General features: G+C 38.3%; 1 protein-coding gene across 5 annotated transcripts in view; it reads right to left on the bottom strand.

Moving 5' to 3' along the window:
* TRAPPC9 (trafficking protein particle complex subunit 9) overlaps positions 1-20,806 on the bottom strand; it is a 508,912-nt gene that overhangs the window by 229,993 nt on the left and 258,113 nt on the right. The window contains exon 22 of one of the 5 annotated variants that reach the window (XM_040585707.1): positions 15,783-16,252. The exons of the other annotated variants lie outside the window; for them this stretch is intronic. Within the exon in view, the coding sequence (XP_040441641.1) occupies positions 16,224-16,252 (29 nt within the window). The 3' untranslated portion in view covers positions 15,783-16,223. Of the gene's footprint in view, positions 1-15,782; positions 16,253-20,806 lie in introns of those variants that run through there. 5 annotated transcript variants of the gene reach the window in all.

Genomic DNA, 20,806 nt, shown 5'->3' with positions numbered 1-20,806 from the left:
CTTTATTTCAGCTGCCAGTCTAACAGTAAATTTTAAGATGAATCACGCTCTATGAATAATTAATACTGCTTTCTCAGATTTGTGATTATTAAGTCATTATTTGTTTATTTTCACTGATGATTACTCTGTTTTCCCTTCTCACATTTAGTCATGCAAGTCTAAAGGAAAATGAAACTTCATCAGATAATTTGCAAATTCTGGTTAAAATTGAGCAGTCAGTTCTTAAGAGCTGTGTATTTTAAAAGATCTAGCTGAACACCGATCAAAGGATATTCTGCAATGGGGTTTCATATGCACAGAACCAGCCTGGTATTATAAAGTACTCCAGCAGTGGCAGGTCTTAACGTTGGTATGCTGAAGCCCAGAGAGAAGGGCATCAGTCATAAGACACAACTTTTAATGAGGATCACATACAGAAGGGACTGGGATAGGGATGAAGGAGATTCTACTTCCTTAGGAAACTATTTCCTCTCTCTTTTGGGGAACAGAGGATCCGAGTCTGCAGTTCTCAAAGCAATGAGGGCAATCTTCCCACCAGCCATTCAAATCTCAGATGCTACAGAAAACTATCTGTCAGACTGGTGTTAAATCAGCACTGGGAAGTCTGGCAAGAAGCAAATCTGGAAAGAATTAGGTAGAAAAAGTGCACAACGTAATTGAGGAAATAATCTGAAGGAAGACTTGACAGTGAGGGGAGAAAACTGTTTTCAGAGAGATCAACTCCTTAATTTGACTTATCCAACAGCTATACAAACACCAGAGCCAAACCCCAGTAGACAACTGGGAAGAGAGGAATGCACAAATTCTCCCTTGTAGCAGCCCTCATCTTAGGTCAATTAAAAGTTTTCCTTCCACTACACTTGAGGAAGGAGAAGGAAAGCAGCGAGCTGCATGATGAGGAGGACATTAGGGATTTGACATCCCACTTGAAGTTCCTTTGAACCTTTATACTGAACTGGGCTTGGAAAAAACTAAGCATGGATTTGTGGATGCTCTACCTGCAATTAAAAATAAAGCCTCTTCCTAGATGTGTTTTTTTTTGGAATTCCAGGATCAGGAAGGTCTTTGGACAGAAATAATGCTGTGATGCTGAGGTGGATATTTGGAAGTCTTCACATTCAGAAGCCACTTCATTTCCAGACCAGTGGCAGCTAAAGAAAGTAACTAAAAAAGCATTGCTAAACAGCCAAATTACAAGCAAAAGGACTACTCTAATAGACTGATGTGTAAATAAAGGTACTGGAAGTAATTCAATGTAGGAAAACATTTGCTTTGCTTATTAATCAGGGATATTGCCCGAAGCAAAATGTAGTCCCACAGTTTTAGTTTAATTTCAAAACTGGTGTGAAAAGCACACGGCATTAAACCCGGGATAGGAGGCACTGTTCTGACCAATCATTTTCTAATCTGTATCCACCATCAATCATTCCTAGTGCATTTGAAGCCAGTATCATGAGTCATTCACTGGTTAAACCGGGAGGCTGCAAGACTGAGCTTCCCACTATATTACTGTCTTGGTTTGTAGCCTGAGGCAAAGTAATGATCTTTTCTCAGTCTGTCTATATGTAATATGCACATTATGCTTCTCATAGGGATATGATTCGCTCACTGATGATAAAAAACATTTCAGTGTTCTCAGAAAAATAGCGCCATAAATTCACAAGAGGTAAGTAACAGAGTGAAAACAACCGTCTTCTTATACCAGTGCAGTTGGACAATTTGGAAGTTACAACAAACTTTCTACCTAGAGATACACCATTCTCCAGTATCAAGCTCTCCAAGAGTGTGGGGTTTGTTTTTTTTAAAACAAACAAAAAAATTCCCAAAATGACAAAAAAACCGCCCAGCTTCCAGTTTTATAATGTTGGCCAGAAGAGAAAAGTCTGAAGTTCATCCTGCCCTCAGAAAAAGACATCTATTTGACTGTTTCAGGACTTCTAATCAGAAGCCAAAACAGATGAGGTCTTCCATGTCATCCCACGAGCCCTGACAGAGAACGGGAATGGCAAGACTTGAGTTTTGTCAGCTCTGAAGGACAACAGAAGCCAAGAAAAATGAAGGAGATGCTGGAGAGCATATTAGCACAAGCCAAATTGAAAGCTGACATGGGAGGAGTTCAGGGAAGGAACCAGATAAAATGGTGAAGAATAGGATTTTCTTCTGCAGTTAAACAGACTTGCTCATTTATTTTATTAAAATCCCACTGGAGCCTTGGTTGGTGATGCAGTAGCAGAGACTGATAATGATACATTTCTTCAGCTATGCACAGTACGAAAGAGTAGCTCCAGCAGTTCTGCAGAGGAGAATTTTGCAACATTTTCCTCTGGGAACTAGTTAGGGACGAGTTATCAAAGAGGTTATCTGCTTATAGAGTCAAGTTTCTAGCTCGTATTTCACTTTGTTCATAGATGCAAAGCACAATATTCACATTAAACATCTTCATAGGCTTTGGCTCCCCCACATCATACCCACATTCTCCTTCCATATTTTTCAAAAATCAGTTTGGGTTATTCATTGTATAGTCAGACTCATGAGTTATTGGTTGGAAAGGCAAGATTATTCTTTCATCTTCAACTTTTACCCCTTAGGAACAGATTTTATTTTAGAAGTTGCATCCATGGTTGAGGTATTCCCTTCAGAAGTGTCAAGGAATGTTCTGGAAGGAATCTTGTTGTATTGTTGTAATGTATTTTTGTATGTTGTAATGTAATTTTGTAATGTAATTTTGCAGAAACATGGTTTTCTGTGATGAAGTCTCAGCTTATTTCTCTATGTTTATGCTGAACATAATACAGAAAAAAATCTGTGAATTTACAAAACAAATACATGTTTCTATGTAGTTACTCAGACCTCTGTATGGAACAAGCCTGTAGGTGTATTTATGTAGCAAACAAATTATGTGTGGGCATACAACAGTAACAGTACCTTTGATCACATCTTACCTACATTTCCAGCATGTCAACAGCACACAAGTCAGAATCTTGAACAAAGAGGAAGATTTTACACTGAGACCTAGTCACCTAATTGACAGCAACGACAAGGTTCATTTCCAGAGATGTTTTACCCTAAAGTATCCCAATTCAGATTTTGGTAACATAAATTATACTGGATCTCAAACACTGAAATGCTATAGAGAAAGACATGCAGACAGGCAAGGCTGCCTATACTCTTAAATCCTTACAAACACTGAATGGCAGCCAGGCGCAAGTAGGAAACCACAGCAAAAATGCCTTACAATTCTTTCAGAGATCCATGCGAGCTTTAAACAGACAATAAAACAAGTCAGTAGTTACACTGACCATCCACTAGCAGCAAGTTACTAGTTACACATAAAATGCATTCACTTAACAAATAGGACTGGAATCACAAGTCACCCTAGCTTTCTATTACGGAGACAGCATTAGCATCGACAAGACTCCTGAAATGAGCAAATTTAAAGGACAGGACAATTAAAATATTAGCCACTGCCTGAAGCTTTATTTGCAAAAGTGTTCTACACATTGCCACCATCAAAAAACTGCTGCTTCAGAGTGAAATGCAAAGATCTAGTACTTTGTTTTAATTTGAAATCCGGTTCTACAGCATAGGCTCTGTATATACAATAAACTGAAGTCACAGGTTAGCTCAAACAGATAAACTCAACTCTCCAGATACTGCTCTGTACCAGCCAAAAAAGTCCAGCTGAAATGATGAGATTCTCCAATGTACGTACAGTTTTGCACAGGTCTACACACATCTCTCAAAGCGACTCCATCTTTCTCTAGTAACAACCCTTGATATTTCAGTTGTTGCGAGGAGATTTAAACTGAGATCCCTAAACTGAAACTTCAGCTGTGTCAGGAACCGTTAATCCTTTTATATAGTAACCAGGAGCCAAATACATTTTGTGATGACAGACTGCAAATAAAAGGAACTTGAAAGCCCATCAAATGTGCTAGCGGCATTGTTACAAAATGCAGCGTAGGTATATGAGGTCAGAACTAGGTCACATTTCCACATTTCATAAAATTTGCCAAGTATCAAATTGAAGGCAATCACACCATAAATCTCAAAACACGGCAGTAAGAAGAAAAAAATCCCCCTTGGACAACAAACAAATGAAGAAAAGAATATACAAGTCTCAGATACAGCAGAAAGGCAAACAGATAAAACCTCTCTCACATTTTCCAAGAAGAGTAATTACAGTCAAGTATTTTTGTCTTCACTACAGATACAGCTTTGACATTTCCACTCTCTCATGGAAACGATTGTATTTAAAGTGAAAATATGAAACCAGTAAAAGGCAACTGTCAATTGCTGCATGCTTGTTGAATCCACATCAATAAAGGCCAGCGTGTCTACTTGACAATTATTTTTAACCTATCTCTGCACATGGAAAAGATCCAGGTGAGAATTTAATGAAAGTATTTTAGTAACTGACTTGCACTGAATTTTACAAGTTTACAGCAAAGTTGAATGTCAATAGATACCAAAATTTACCAGTCTTCAACTTCATGCCAATGTATGACCATGCAGGAGCATTAGCCCATTAGACTCCAAAAAAGCTGCCTTTGGTTTTACTAACTAAAGTAACCAACGGTAAAAAAAGAAAAATAACCTTTGTTTCTCCCAAGAACATCGGGCTAATAAAGCAAATCAGGTAGTATGTGAACAGCTAACTTCAAGAAAGTCAGCTACAAGAACAAGAAATCATAGTGATGCAAAATTGCAACGAAGGTACCACCATTCAAGTAATTAAAGCTAGTCTAAGCCCATATAAGATTTAAATAGTCTAAGAAAGCAAGAGAGAATGCAGCACAGGTAGCAAACCTGTGTGAGATTTCACAGGACTAGAGAGTACAAAAAGCATCAAGATCAATTAGAGAAGTTGAGGAAATCTAGAGTAAACAGCAGGATTTCCGCAATACTCTAGTAGCTAGAACAGCAAAATCATGTATTTTCACACAAAATATCAACAATTGATTTTAACACTATTTTATCAGTCTGTGAGCTGGAACTTTTTTTCCCCTCCCACAAACAACATGATTATCTCTACTGGATATGAAAGCTATAAAGAAATAACTTACTAATTTGCAGTTAAGATCATGAATTATGAGTTTATGTGGTCTTTTATCATATTCTCCCCTTTCTCTTACTGTAGTCTAGCAGTTACAGAAAGAAACAAAAAATATCCTGGATTTTTTTTTTTTGAAAGAAAACTTTGTGCTACCATCAAAATCCCAGGAATTTCCAGTTCTCCCAGTATATTAAATCCATCACTGGTCTGATGTTTATAAAATTTCTCCTTCACTAAGGAAGTGTGTATATATACACATCATGAAGTCAAGAACTCGGAATAAACTCTGCCGTTCCAAACACTATGTGCGTATCTCGCCTATGAGCAACAATCTCCCAAGTCAGGGTTAAGCCCCAGGTAGTGTCCTTCTTTTTCCAAGTCACGGGTATTCAAAGAGAACAAATCACTAAAAAGAAAAAAAATATCCCAGCACCCCAGGACCTGTAGCTATCAGGACCAGATACCAATGTAGGTTAAAGAGAGCTGGGATGGGCTAAGCCCTTTGTATGGTGTCAGGACAGGTTCGGACAGCCTCTTCCTTGGGGCGTTCTCTTCCACATGAAGACTGGCTGTTCATGAAGGTTTCCTCCTGTGTAACTGTTCCACCTGTCGTCCCTGTTCCTCATGGCCTTCCTCAGACTTGCTCCTGTGTTTCCTACGACAGTAAGCTAAATTAAGAGCTCATCACCTCAGCAGGGAGTAGGAGAAGCTGGGCTCCCTCCTGCCCTCCTATTCCGCCTGCGCTGGCTCCTCACCACCTGAGCCAGCTGCTCCTTGCCCCAGCACCCACCGCCCCCATTACGAGGCACACAGATTCAATCTCCTAACCTCACCCCCTCCCCTCTGGAAAAAAAAGATAAACTGCTATTTTTCTTATTTCCTGGCTTTTTTTCCTGCCGTTTCAGTGAGCTGAATTGAGTCACTGTGCCATGAAGTGACAGAGCCAGAAACACATGAGTTTCTTTCACGTAAGAGTGAGAGATGAGAGATAATGGGACTAAGCAACATCTGTCGGTTTTGACAGGAACGAGCCATTAATGTCTTGTCTTTTCATAAAGCCATACCCGCCCTTTCTCTGTCATTCCCTTCAGCCAATGCCCATTTACCTAAATCTCATTCAATTACAAAAGAAAAATAATTGTAGAATTGAGATCTCTTCAGTTTCTCCAATTCTTTTGTGACAATCCTTCAATTTTTGGTTTATTTATGTATGAGATCCTGAGGACAGGCGCTGCCTATTAATGTGTGCTCACTCTGTGCTGCTGCCTGGCACGATTCTAGCAGACCGAACAATGGGCAAAGTCAAACACTGCCTATAGAGAAAGCTTGGAAAAGATGGTGTCAAAACCTGTTTTGGGTATGCAGAAAGAGTAGAATTAAAATAATTTCCTGATGTAAAGGAAGTGGTTTTAAAAGGTAATGGTTTTAAAAGTTAATGGACTCCATGTGTCAGAAGATAACACCCTCCAGCAGCAAGACCTCGAAGAAATTCTTAGAGGAGAAGTACAATTGATTTCATTATACCTTGAGAAGAAAGTGTACCTATCCGTATTACTTTATTCGTACTTTTCCTGTGCTACATAATGTTTGGTGAATTAAAAGAGTTACATAGCAGCTTATTATTATTATTAAAAAATGATGACAGTGCCTGTGTCTCCCCAAGCAGCACAAAACTCCAGACTCGTATCCTCTGAAAAATCTTTTCATTTTTATAAGCCATCTGTCAACAGGCCATTTCTTCCCTACCTTTCCTTTGATCATACAGTCCTAATTTTCTCAATGTGGCAATTAATCTCTTTCTCTCCTGGTTTTTATATAAAGATATTAGAAAACCCTCTGAAGCCTCCACATTGTAGATCCAGCTAATATATGCAGCCGTGTATTCCTATAATTATCCCTTTTCCCCTCCTTTCTCTCTTCTCCCTTTCACATATCATCAACCATATCCTGTTTCAATAGGACCACACGGTCTTTTTGTGCTTGCTGAGTACCTATCCAGCGTGCTACAAGCTGTCCGGTAGCAGATATAATCAACGTCACCCACAATTCTGTTCCTCAAATTACCAACAGAAATCTCTAGGCTCTTTTTGCTTTGGCAAACTACACGTCGATGCTCTGTCTTCCGTTCATGCAGTACGCTGCTAAGAAAATGAATGGTGTAGATGTCAGGCAGAATAGTGTGTATTTAAAATTCTTCCCTATTTCAGCAGATTGCCTTTTGCTTGCATTAGGTCTTATCCCCTTTAATAAAACAAAACTTTCCTAGAATAAATCTTTTGATGAAAAGGTATTGAGATAGATTTGGGAAAATAAAATCATTCGCTTAAGGAGAAGTAGAACATTTAATGTGATTGGATACATCGTCCTTCCCTGAGCATTCATTTCATGCACAAAATCCTTTTGATGCTTTATACCTTTAGTGTCACAATAAAGAAATCTTCTTATTACTGAAGAACGATAAGAGAGTAAACAGCAGCTGTGTGATAGCACTGGTGTAGCAGAACATATCCCCGCGAGGATTCTTGACCTTTCAGCCTCGGTTTTCAATGCTGCAGCTAAAAATATCTTTTCTCCACTGACAAACATTACAGCTACATGCCGCAGAATAGCAATGAGGAGCTTTATGCTCTAATGGCTTTACTATAAATAGAATCTCTTCAATGCTAAAAGCTCTTCATTAAAAGGATTAGTGACTACAACACACAACAGGAACAACTGATACCAAACCTCAGGCTTTGTAGCACAAAGCTACATTTTAAATTTACTAGATTTAAGATTTCCAAAGTAACTGCATGATTTGGTGAGTAAAGCAGAATGAAAAAGAACTCCCTCCTCCCCATGCAACATTTTGGCGAGCTGTCTTTGATATAAAATTAATAGTTTGAGGAATTGGCTTCCTAGTATTCTCATTTTCTCCAGTTCAATGCCAAATTGACTGTATAATGCAATGTCAAAATGAAGTACAAAGTCACAACAAAACTGATGTCAGTACTTCAGCATAATAAATGATCAGTTATCTGCTAGAGCAGAAAAATTTTCTCTCCTACCCGGTTTAAGATAGGGACGCAAATTCTCACAAGGCTAGGCTGCAGCTCTGCAATGTTCAGCTATATTGCGGTAAAAGTCACTCTCAGTGACTGAAATAGGAGGGTGACAAAATCAGGGATGATGGGGAGAGAAGCAGAATGGGAATCCTACCTACCATTTCAGGGTAAACAATAAAGTCAGTGTTAGGAGGTTACTTTTGAGATACATTGGCAAATCTACCATTAGACTGATGCTTCACAAATAGTATGCCAGGGGAAAAAGACCGGAGACAAGATGTAAATTCGGACAGAATTAAGGCATGTTTTTAAAGTCAGGAGTTATCCTAACATAGCAACAGTGAAAGACTGACTAGAAAGTCAGAAACTTTGAGGAAGAAGAGAAATATTACTTGCCAAACATAAGATAAATTAACCATTTAAATATATTAGAAGTAACAATCTCGTTAACAAAAACCTGTCTGAAGCATTCAAAGATTTTTAAACTTCATTGATAAAAATCGTGGTTTCTGTGCAATCAATGAAATGCAATCCCCTCCAAGACTAATTGTATTTGAGGACACACAGTAAGCCTGCACATCTGCTGTGAAAGAGACCTATTTCATTCTCAGATGCAGTTTACTTGCTCCCATCTCAGCCTGGACTACCAAGCCATCTTTCAATGAACCGTGCCTACAATTAGCAGTCCTTAAAATTGGCTTTACAAATGGGCTAGTGCATATTACAAGTACTAGTCAGGTCTGGGCCCCTACAAGCCAGGCTTCAGCCTCTAACAAAAGAGCAAGACTTTGGCATGTATGTGAAAATGTTATTCAAAATGCTCCAAAACACAGCACCAAGAAAAAAAGTGATCAGAGAATTATGTACTGGAAGACTGGAGGGTGTATCAAGCTTTCCAACCACTGAGGTTGTTAAAGAAAGGATCCTCTGTCTATGGATCCATTCAATGTTATTAATTGACAAAACAGTGCACCATCTGATTGCCCATCAATGAACTCTACTCATGGTCCTTTGACTTTTTTTTTTCCTGTGGTTCTGTAATCATGTTTTTGCTACAGCATTTTTACCTTGTTTGAATTAAAGAAAATGTGGTAAGGTAATTCAAGTATTTTTTTTTTAAAGGCACAGTTTCGATTAGTTGGAACTAATAGCACGTTGAACTATATTATGGGTTTTCCTCTTTTGTATTTGTTTATTGTTAAAGAACAGATATTTCATCAAACATAAACCAAATCTAGATTACCAAAATAACTAAGGATGGCTTTTTCCCCTCTGACATTTAGATAATGGCAAATTTTGATTCCCTGCAAAAATTGCTAATGTGCAGAACTACATATTTTTTTCATTTTAAATTAGAGGATTTGCTACTAACATGCCATATGCTGTGTGATATGTTTAACAGAATGTTACACTTCTAATTGCATACCAATCAAGAGCTCATATTTTCCAACAATTAGCAGGGTAAAGTATAAATTTCCTGGTGTCACTGGTGCTTTCAGGCATCCAACAGAGCCTACAATATTTTAATCCACACATCTTCAAAATCACAAACATGATTTGGCTTCAGTAAGAGACCTCCACACACAGAGGAGACTGAAAAGGAAAGGATGGGGACAGAGAAGAATGCAAGATGTGTTTCTACTGACAGCACCATCCTTTTAACGTCCTAGGATTTCCCATAAAAGTTCTAAGATACTCAACCTCAGAAATGGGGTAGAGATCTCAGGTGAGATTTAATAGGGTGGGCTGGGGGGTTGGGCGGGTGGGATAGTAATCAATGTATATCTATTCATAATGCCTTGACATTCCATAATGAGGTTTCTCTGCTAAAAGGAGATGAAAGGAAGAAATATGGACCTTACAGGAGTTTATCTGAACATTTGAAAAACACCCAGTTTCACAGGTTAGCCCAATAAACTAAATATTCCATATTCTTGCCAATTATAGCTAGATTCAATGGGTATGGGAATGGAAAAATAAGGAAACACCTACACAGGTAGATCTCGGGAACTTCCTATTCTTAGGCAGAAGAAGGTATCCAATCCTGATCTTCACCACACAGCTTTAGAAAGTTTCAAAGATGTTTTATGCTGACATTAGCTTGCTTTTTATTTGTATCTATTAACTTACTTGCTGATATTCAAATTTCACTAACAAGTGATGAGTCTTCCCATCATATCATTTATTATTTATGATAGAGCAGGAGTGACCTACTTAATGAATAGCACGATGACTCGGATTCACTTTAATCCCTGTTTCCAAAATAGAAAGAATCCCAAATGACTTTTCACCCAGACATTATTACATACATGTAAAAATTTAATGAGCAAAATATTTACTTGTGTTTATGTCAGTGTTTGGAAACTTTAATAAATTCACTTTGCCATCAGAATATGATGTAATGACAATTAAAGACCATCTAATCACTGCTTATAAAGGTAGTTTTTATTTGCTATTAATTGCCAGATACCATGTACTCAAATTTAATTTCTAGTGAAGTGCTCAGGGCAATTCCACTTTAGCACTGAAAATATTTGAACCCGCACTTACATCTCCTGTTTCTTCAGTCGTATCTCAGAGCTCAGAAAAGCCCTTCATATAGCCTCCTCTCTAGATTTTAGCACATCAGGAAAAGCATAGGAGCCATCACTACAGTATTTCAGTTTAAAGCTTCTTCCCAGAGGTAGTTCAAAGGCTTTATTACTGCCAGTTTGTGTATAAATATAGTACTGTCCAACAGGACTAACCCAATTATATCCAAAAAAATGGCATCCTGGGAATTTGCATGTTGTTAGCGTTAACTTTTATGAAAAATACCTGAACAATCAAAGGGTCACATTTGGAATCTGTCCAACTGAGAAATGTCCACTATCCCATACAGAATTCAGTTAAGTTTCTAATTAGAAGAGCTAACTCTAATGTGTGATTACTGAAGGCACAGACAACCCGCTTCAAAAACCCAACGGACCAACATTTTAGTCAATATCTACAGACAACACAATATGAATAAAATGTAGTTCCTGGGCTAAATGAAATCTCTGGTTTTCTGTAATGCTTTTTCCTGTTCATCTTTAAATGTAGACATTTAACAATTTTTTGCTGAGTTCACACCATCAGACTACCCAACTTACTTTGACTAAGGCCTTGCTGATTCTGATGGCATGCGGTAAGGCAAACAAACAAACAAACAGACCAAACTCCAGATGAAAGTTAGAGGTGAACACCATGTGGTGTTTTACATAAATTAGGTAACACTCTGGATTATTACCAAGCTGCAGCACGAATGCAATACAGAAGATACTTTAAAGAAAGAAGGATTAAGAATGATGCTATACAGTGTGTCAGAGTTCTTAATCTCACACAATACATTGCCTAAGAAACAATTTATTATAAGAACAGAAGGAAATCTGTGAAGGTTAACTCTGCATGATGATCAAGTAGTTGAATTCTTTCACTCTCTCAAAACAATGGAAGAATTTCAGTGTCTGCCACCATGCCTTTTGAAGAACAGCTTCCAGATTATGATCACCAACCTCTATTACAAGCTGCCTCCTCTATCAGGCATGTATCGCTACGTGTCACAGTCCTGGTCTGCCTCTGCTCATTTTTACTTGACTGAACAACGCACAGCTTTCTGAACAGATCTGTACCAAAACTATGCACTGTGACAGCCAGAAACCCAAAACAATTTTTTACAAGCAAACAGTCCTGTACTGTCTCATTTTCATTCCTTACCTTGCATCACTCTAGCGTATTTTTTACCTTTGTGTATTACCTATTGCTTTTGCAGAGATTTCCGAGTATTACTGGCTCCAAGGAACTGAACAAACTGCACTATGACCTCCCCAAAAGACAGTAATTGAAAGGGAATATCCAGATATTTAAGTAACAAACTGGGCTGGGCTGACCTTGGTCAGCTGCCAGGTGCCCACCCATCTGCTCACTCAGTCCACCTCCACAACAGGACAGGGGAATAAGAAGGATAAAAAAGCTCATGGGTCAAGATAATGGCCCTCCCCGGGCTGCGGGCTGGGGCTCTGCCCCGGCGGGGGCTCGCCAGGGCTGCAGGGGAGCCCTGCTCCGGGCCTGCGGCACCCCCTGCCCTCCTCCTGCTGCGGCCTGGGGCTGCCTCTGCTGCTGCTCCCCCCTCGGCTGCCTCCTCCTCTGCCTGGGCCGCCTCTGGCCCTTGCCCAAACCTGTTGCCCCCCTCCCCGGCGCCCCCGGCTTGGCTGAGGGGCTCAGCTGTGCCCTGCGGGGGGGCGCTGGGGCCGGCTGGGGCCGGACCGGGGCAGCCCCGGCCTCGCCTCACAGAGGCTGCGCTGCAGCTCACGCCTGGGCACAGGCACCCCACAGATTTTGATTTCCAAGATTCTGCATGTGCATGTGGTGAAAAACATAATTATTGTGTAATAAAAACGAACGTTAGTTTGAAATTAATCTGTATGTATCTGGGTTTCCTAAGAATTGTTGGATTTCCAGCTAGGAACACCAAGGGCTACTGCAAGAAACATCTTTAATTCTACATTCATAAGGACTATACAAGACCCCTGGATAGGCAAATGTCACTTTGTCACTTGGAATACAAGCCTAGATAGCACGAAAAAAAGCTGTTACATATCTGACTATTTAGTGATCGAGCTGCAGGGATTAATCAGTTTCTTACGAGATGGCTGCCCAGGCGCAGGGTTCATAGCCACAAGGGGATGGTTTTCTCAGTATCGGGGCACATAACGGCAGGGAAGAACTTTTTCTTCAGACAGTATCTTCTATAGCAATGTCATCAGCACAGTCAGGGGCATGTCACAGACCTGGCCAATATGACAACATTCCAGCTGTTCAGAGTAATGACTCCCAAAGTCATGTGGAGTATCTTCTTTACTGTTTGCTAAGAAAGACTTCAAGCGATGAAAAAAAGTAGTAACACAGGAATTTCACATCAGCGGACGAACTGTACTCCACTGGAAATACTATAGATGCTTCACAATATGGCATTAATACTGACAGAAATAAGGCCTGACACTCCTTTATGACACTATTGGTCATGGTGCAAAGTATGTGAAACTGGAAATTTAATCAAAGTTAGCTTCTGAAAGTTTTGGTGGTTTAATTATTTTGTATTTACTCAGAGCGATTACATTATTATCCACCTTAAACATTCAAGATCCTGCTAGAGATAGGCTAGAGAGACAGCAAACTTGCTGAACACTATGTTGTAGCCAGATTTTGACAAATTTCACGTTGGTCTTAATATACAAACTTTGATATGAGCCAGAAGGTTTAATTAACTGGATTTACTCCACCACTGCCTGTTCCAAAGCAATGTTTGTGAGAAAGGCAATGTTGGTTTTGATAGCCCACACCATGTTCTGTGAAATACTAACTATTCATTTTATTTTTTGTGATTAATAAAGGACAATAGATAGTCTTGAAAATGAAAGCATAGATTTACTTTATTAAGGTAGAGATCATCAAGGATCCATGTCAGGAATAACGCTACTGAAGATCTAAGCTTGTGATACAGAACTAAGACAAAACCCACACTTTTATAACAGACTGACAAAGATAATTACCTGGTGGACAATAAAACACCACCCTGTGACTACTCTCTTGAAATGCACAAAAGAAACAGCAAGAGTAAAAACAGGCAAACAGCAGAGGCTGAGAAAAGCTATTTAAACTAAAGAACAATATTGACATGAGACTGAAAGGGCTGGAAATGAGTCACAAATAAATTTAATCTTGAAATTCCCATTCGCAGCAAGGTTCTCAGAAGGAGTTCAATAAGTTTACAAAAGGCTCTCAAAACAAGATTATATTGAGACACCTTCTGCAATATAATTCTGAATTAAGTAACATTAAAGATGTATATTTCATGTTATGAGATAAATTTCAAACCATATGCAGACAACACAATTCACTGTCTACTAAGTACCCATAAACAGAACTAATTTCCTTCAAATAGAGCTTAACTGTTTAACAAAAGTAGTTCATAAATAGCAAATAGTGAGCACACTGCTGATTAGTATCTTCATTAGGAACAGATGTTCAGAAGCTCACTGGTTGCTCCAGCAAGTTATACAAAATTGTAGTCACTTGGAAACCAGAAGAGGTCATTCTGCATCTTCAACAGGCAAAGTTCAGGATGTTCACTCCAACTGACAGCTGTTTACTGACCTTATTTTCATCTGACTCTCAAAAACTTAGATTACATTTCACACACTTTTTTCTTTTTTTTTTTTTTTGCTTGACTACCACTATTTGGCTATTTCATTAGTGAGAGAAACCGGCATGTTTTCTTTCTGGAAGGGAAGCATGTATGGGAAAAACTACGATAGTAAAGAAGTGCTGCAGATATTGGGAATTAAATGCCATGGAGAAGTCCACTAGGCAGGACAGTGTGAACAGCCATCCTCATGGGGTCAGCTCCCATTTGGGCGGTTTATCACGGGCCTAAATTCCTGGGCAGAATGAAGGAGCTACAAATATATCTCATTTCAAACAAGGGCTCTCAATCCAAGTGGCATAACCTACAGGTGCAATGTCCCGTTTGCCCAATGCCCAGTCTGATATATGAGTAAGGCAAAGCCCAAGCCAAGAAGCTCTGCCAGATCTGAGCTGGTCATCCCTCCACTCAGCAGTGCTCCAGCTGGAGTCTGGAACTTTTGTGCAGCATAAAACCAACTCTGCAACTTCATGTCCTGCTAAACCAAATTTACTAACTGCTCCCACAGCTGGGAGTGCTGTTGGAAGATAGACCTCCAACCAGAACCATCTGGGGCTGGTAGCACCCATTTCTGCTCTAAAGTTTCTGATTTATGGTCTCCAACACTTTTAATACCTGGGTTTTTCCTTTAGCTTGAACAACCTGATCCCATCGTTCACTCAGAAAACTGACAGTTCACTGTTTATCAAAGCACAGAAATGTAATTATCCCCTAGCACTTCTTTTAATTATTGAGGATTGCTGCTGCTGCCTTTTTTTCTTTCCTCAAGTTTTCACATGAGGTAACCAGTTATTTTTCTCTGTGTAATTCTAGACACGGCTGAGACATTTTACCCTTTCTATATACTACTAACATGTTTAATTAAGATTCTTCCTTATTTCATCTCTTGTGTCTGGCCTTGACATAAAGGTTCTGTAACAGCCCTGTATATGTCTGATATTATTGAGCCACAACTTTATATGATACTGTACAAAACGTAATGACTAACAGAAAACAACTTGAGTATCTTTCGGTGAAAGCCCTTTTCTACAAAGCCAGCCTACAGAATGGCTCCGCTTTTACACCCTAAGATGCAAAAAACTAGCTCTTCTCTTTCTGTAACTTTTTCTAATGTATCCATAGGTAATAAGAAATGTTATTAAAGCAAACCTGAATTTCTGCTTAATAAGGAAACAGACACTAAAATAAAAGGTCTAAGTTCACCACTGAGTATGATGCAGTATCAATAAACACACAGAATCAGAGCTCAGGAAAGGTTTTCTGTTTGTCTGGCTTCCTTTGTACAATCAAACCAATTAATGATTCAAATCAATCAAATGAAATTAACCTCTTTCTGACCTAAAACTGTACACTTTCTTAAAAAAAACAAACACAAAAACCAACAAACAAACACCCCCTCCCCCCCCAAAAAAAAAAAAACAACAACAAAACCAAAACACTATGATTGCTTAATACAAAGGTCTGGGACACAAAATAAAAGCAGAAGTAAAATGAAGTTTTTGTCTGACCAAAAAGGCAATGGGGAGAAAGAATAGGCTAAGACAAATCACAGCATGAAGAAAAAAACCCTCTTATGCTAAAAATCAGACAATAGCTGCCAATTTTGAGTGAGAGGCTAAAAAGGAGAAAAGGAGAGAACATGGAAGAGAGAGAACTTCAGTCAAAGCTTACGTTTCTTCATACAAATCTGTCTGTTCTGGTCTGTGCTTGTACTGTTGAGGCTTTGACAGTTGGAAGCTATTAATTTCAGTATTACAAGGCTTACTGAGGTGGATTTATGTTCTTTACAGTCATTAAGTCACTTCTGCTTCCTTGATGAAATAAAGAACTGCTTCAGAATGAACACTGAAAATTAAACCAACGTTGTGTCTCTTCAAAACATCTGTTTGCTGGAGAACGTCTACTGATGATAGGTCATGCTGGTCTTAACTGATGAGTCAAAACACAAGGGGGTGTGGGAAGAACAAATGAAAATACTTGGAAAATTTTGTTTTTAGTAAAATACAAAAATAAAAGGAAAACTTTCCATTCAACTTGACTAATTACAAAGTTTAAACTACAACAGAGTACATTTGCACTTCTACCAAGAAGATGTAATGGTCCAGTCAAATGATACTCTTTATTAGTAAAAAAGTTTGATCCAAAGTACAATGTGGTCAGTGAAAGACTCCTTTCATTTACAACATTCATGGCATTCAGTTCCAAGCATATGCATTATTTTTTCAATTGAAATGAAACAAAAGCTGAAAAATGTCAGAAGCCAGATAAGGAAAGCTTAGCATATGCATTCTGGAATATGGTCTCCCCTCTTGCTTACTGCCCCCAACCAATTACACGTTGAACCTGTCCTACATAGGCTATTCAGAATATTCCTCCACTACAATTAGCATACTTTCCATCTCTCATTCTCTACACACTTAACTGTACAATTCGTTTAATTACTGGGCAATTAAAATCCTGCCTGATCAAAGCATCTTTCTTGCCTTTCTTGTTAATACATACATCTTCTGATCTTTTTTCCTTTTTTCTTTTTCTAATTGTCCACAAGCTGAATTGTCTTTGTCTAAATTTTTATTCAAATGTTATCTTCTGTGTCCATCAAAGTAATAGAAATTTATTTCTCTGCAGATTCAGTGCAGATTTCACTTTTCATCAACTGCTTTACAAGACAGTTTTTTTGTCTTTTCAATCTTCTCCCTTACAATTATCTTCACAGCTCTTTTTGAAAGTGTAACCCATTTTCATAATTATTTTGATAGCTTTTCATTTTTTAATTTGGATGTGCAATTAATCTATTATTCAATTTACTTCCAACAATACCTAGAAAATTAAGTACCCTCATAACTGTGTAACAATTTATCATCATTATGGTGTTCCTCAATCACCTGTTATGGCTTAACTGAAATGTCATAAGCAATATTCCTATAAAGAAGTAAACTATGCATAGCTTTTTTCCCCCCCTTTAAAAATACAATGTTTTTGTAAATGAAATATTGAAAACAAAGTCACTCACTCAACATAAAAAAATGTATTAGGCATATGTGCCTGAATCAAGCTTGAATCAGTTAATTTTCCTGCTACCACAATGCCCTGTTCCCTTTTCTCCTTTTCCTATCTGATGAAACACCATCATTTGGTACTTTCCTCTCCACCAGTACTTCTGATGTTACATTGTGTTGAAAACTTTAATGGTCTTTAAAAAAAATCAAGCCTGCAATTAACAACAGATAGTTCCCATTCAGAATGTTCTTATGCCAACAGCCACCCTACTTCAGCATTGTTTTTCCCCTCCTTGAGACTTGGTCTTCCGATCAGTTCCTGGAGATCAGTCAACTCTTGATTTTGCTAAATTAAAGAAATGTGTCTCAGAGATACTGCAACTCAAAGCACGCAAGACTGTATTAGATGCCTAAGTAGTGAACACAGAACTCACCTGCCAGCTTTACTCAGCCTTTGAGAATTGATCTGATTTTATTCAGTGTAGCATCTCCATAGCATTAACCCAGCAATAAGTCTTCATTCCTTCATCACTACCAAAAATTTACTTTTTTCTATTCTGGTTTGATCTGAGCTCTTTGGTAAGAAGTTTCCTATGGGAGGTTTCATTAGAGGCTTGGCCAAACATCACATACACCTTTCTTCATAGCTGAATTACACTGGCAGCTCAGCATAACACTTAATCAAATCCTTTCCAATCACTTCAGACAGCTGAATTTCTAGGGGACTTCTGCATTACTAGTCTCAGAACAGATAACCTTTTTTGCTGGACTACATTTCATCCATTTTATTTATGGTACTTTGGTTTTTGAGATTATCAAAAGATTACGAGAAATACAGAGAGATCTTTTTGACCAAGACCTGTAGTGACAGGACAAGGGGCAACAGTTTTAAACTTTAAGAGGGTAGGTTTAGATTGGACTAAGAAAGAAATTCTTTACAATGAGGGAAGTGAGACAGTGGAACAGGTTGTCCAGAGAAGCTGTGGATGCCCTGTAATTGAAAGCATTCAAGGTCAGGTTGGACAGGGCTATGAGCAACCTAATCTAGTGTTATTGATGTGCCTGCCCATGGCAGAGGTTTGGATTAGATGATCCTTGATGGTCCCTTCCAACCCAAACTATTCCATGCTTCTGTGTAGTAGCCTGATCTCTTCCTGGAGAGATGGTGGTGCTTGTCTTTGAGCCATCAGCATGTATCATTGGTTTATTTCTCCTCCTCCTCCTATCTGCTTTCCTTTTTTTTTTAAGCAAAAACCTGTAACAATCCACATTGGTGAGATTGGTCCTAGACCAATGCTTAAGACAACTCCATTAGTATTTATTACTCCATTTTCCCTCCTGCCTCTTTTCACTGCTTTGTTAAAAATGCTGGACCTGCAACTTCAGCTACCAGTTCCTTCAGAAATTTGATATGAAGTAACCACCGGCACTTCACCCAACCTGTCTCAAGCTATCTGTCTTTACACAAGAGGTTTTGTTAATTTATTTTCACTTTAGGATGCTCTCTTTATTCTTAGCATCTTGTCTTTGAAATCACTACTGGTTCAGTTATGTCTAAAACTCTCTCTACAATTTATTCCTTTCAGTTTAGAGTAACCAAGGCTTTGGTAGGAATTAGAAACAACAGCTGATTCAAAACATATCACACAATAGCATGTTTTGACATGCGAGAACATTATTCGTGAGCCAGATGCCCTAGTTTTATCAAGTTAGTCCATTTTTTCAATGTACTACCCCAGTCCCTTAACACTTCCCAGTAACTAAAGCATGTTGCTTGTTTGACATTGCCAAAATATCCTCCAAAACAGCCTGCACACAAGCTGTTAAGATATGAAAGTGTTGCCACCTCTCCTGCATCTTAAATATAAAAATGAAAAACCTGAAGGTTTTTCTAAATGGTTGAGAAAGGTTGGTTACCTAGTAAACCCCATTTATCTCCAGATTGTTTCATGATTTCAGTCTTCCTACAAATCAGACTGTGATTTTCTACCTTACAGACAGCTTACTCTTGAGGTTTTCTGGCTAACACTCTTCATTTCACCTTTCTAATGATGATAATGGCCAGCCTACTGTAATTCTAAAATAGAAATAATTAAAGAATAATTTAGTTTGATGAATGAACAGAACAGCATTCATAAGTTCTTTTTTGAAGGGCAAACCTTTATAGACCCTGCTGATCTCTCTCTGTTTCCAAACTTGTATCTATATAATCTACATGCTCCTGTGGAGGGCCTACGAGGGGGTTGTTTATTAAAAGAGAAAGCAGAACTACTTCCTTACAGTCCCCTAACACCAGTCTTTGAACAAACATCCAAGACAGCCTTGGAATTTCAAATATGGGGGAAGAGCAATATTGTACGACAGCCCCAACTAAAGCAAAACCATTAACAACGTTCATGTCTGCAGAGATCTGGTTCTTTTTAACTAGGTCCTTGGGGACAACAAGATGCCAGGGTGTCAAGAGAGCATCCAAAACACAGGCTTAGAGATGTATCATTTCCTCATCTACTTACTGACAGCTACTTTAAAATATTTTCCTATGTGTTCAGGATGCTGTGATTTGACACTGCCACAATCCCAAGAGGTAATCAGATAAATTGTGGAAATAATTATTTAATTATGGTCTAAGGTCACGCTGGAAAATGCAAAATAAAATGGGTGAGTAGTTTCAGTAATTAATTCTCAGATACATGAAATATATAAACTGTGAAAACTGATTCTGATTTGGTGCTCTCTAAAACATACAATGAATTTATTAAGATTATGTGTTTTAAAAGTAATGCTTCCACAAGATGTTTTGTGAAACTTAACCTGACAGAATTTCCAAATAAGCTGTCTTGAACCACATGCTCATAAAACACTTCAAAATACTTTTAAATCTACCTCTCCTATTGATTCCAACTACCTGTGAGGGACAATTTATAACCATCCTACAGTCTGAAGTTTTTCAGTTTTCTCTTAAGCACAATATGCCCACATAACGCAGGCAGACAATTTACTGTGAACCCACAACAAAAGTGTAGCATTCTCTAGCTGTAAGTAAATAATTAAGACTTTGGTTATTAACTATCACTTTTCTTAATTACAATCTGGACAGCATTCAGCAGCAGTGCTGTTAAGTTTTGCCTTTAATCACACACTAGAAAATTAAATGCACTGCATTTTCAAAAGGTATCCATGATTAATTTAAACATTATAAACACATTATAAACTCTTCTGGAATTCATGTATCTTACGAAGGAAGAAGTGAAGAATGAACGAAATAAAAGAATGAATGAATGTAAAAAGCTACTTCTGGACTTTTCCCCCAGTGAAGCTTGACAAATGTATGTTTCCTAGAATATTACTGCAAATACCATCTTTAGAGTTCATGTATAATCATTGATTATTCAATTAGTTTTTACAGGGAAAAAAAAGTATAAAGTATTTGCCTGATATATTAAAACATTCAGCACTTTTAGGTGTCTACAGTTCTAAATTCCTA

This window comes from Falco naumanni, chromosome 3 (genome assembly GCF_017639655.2).
Source record: "Falco naumanni isolate bFalNau1 chromosome 3, bFalNau1.pat, whole genome shotgun sequence".
Lineage (NCBI taxonomy): Eukaryota > Metazoa > Chordata > Aves > Falconiformes > Falconidae > Falco > Falco naumanni.
This window is presented reverse-complemented; position numbering and strand designations above follow the sequence as displayed.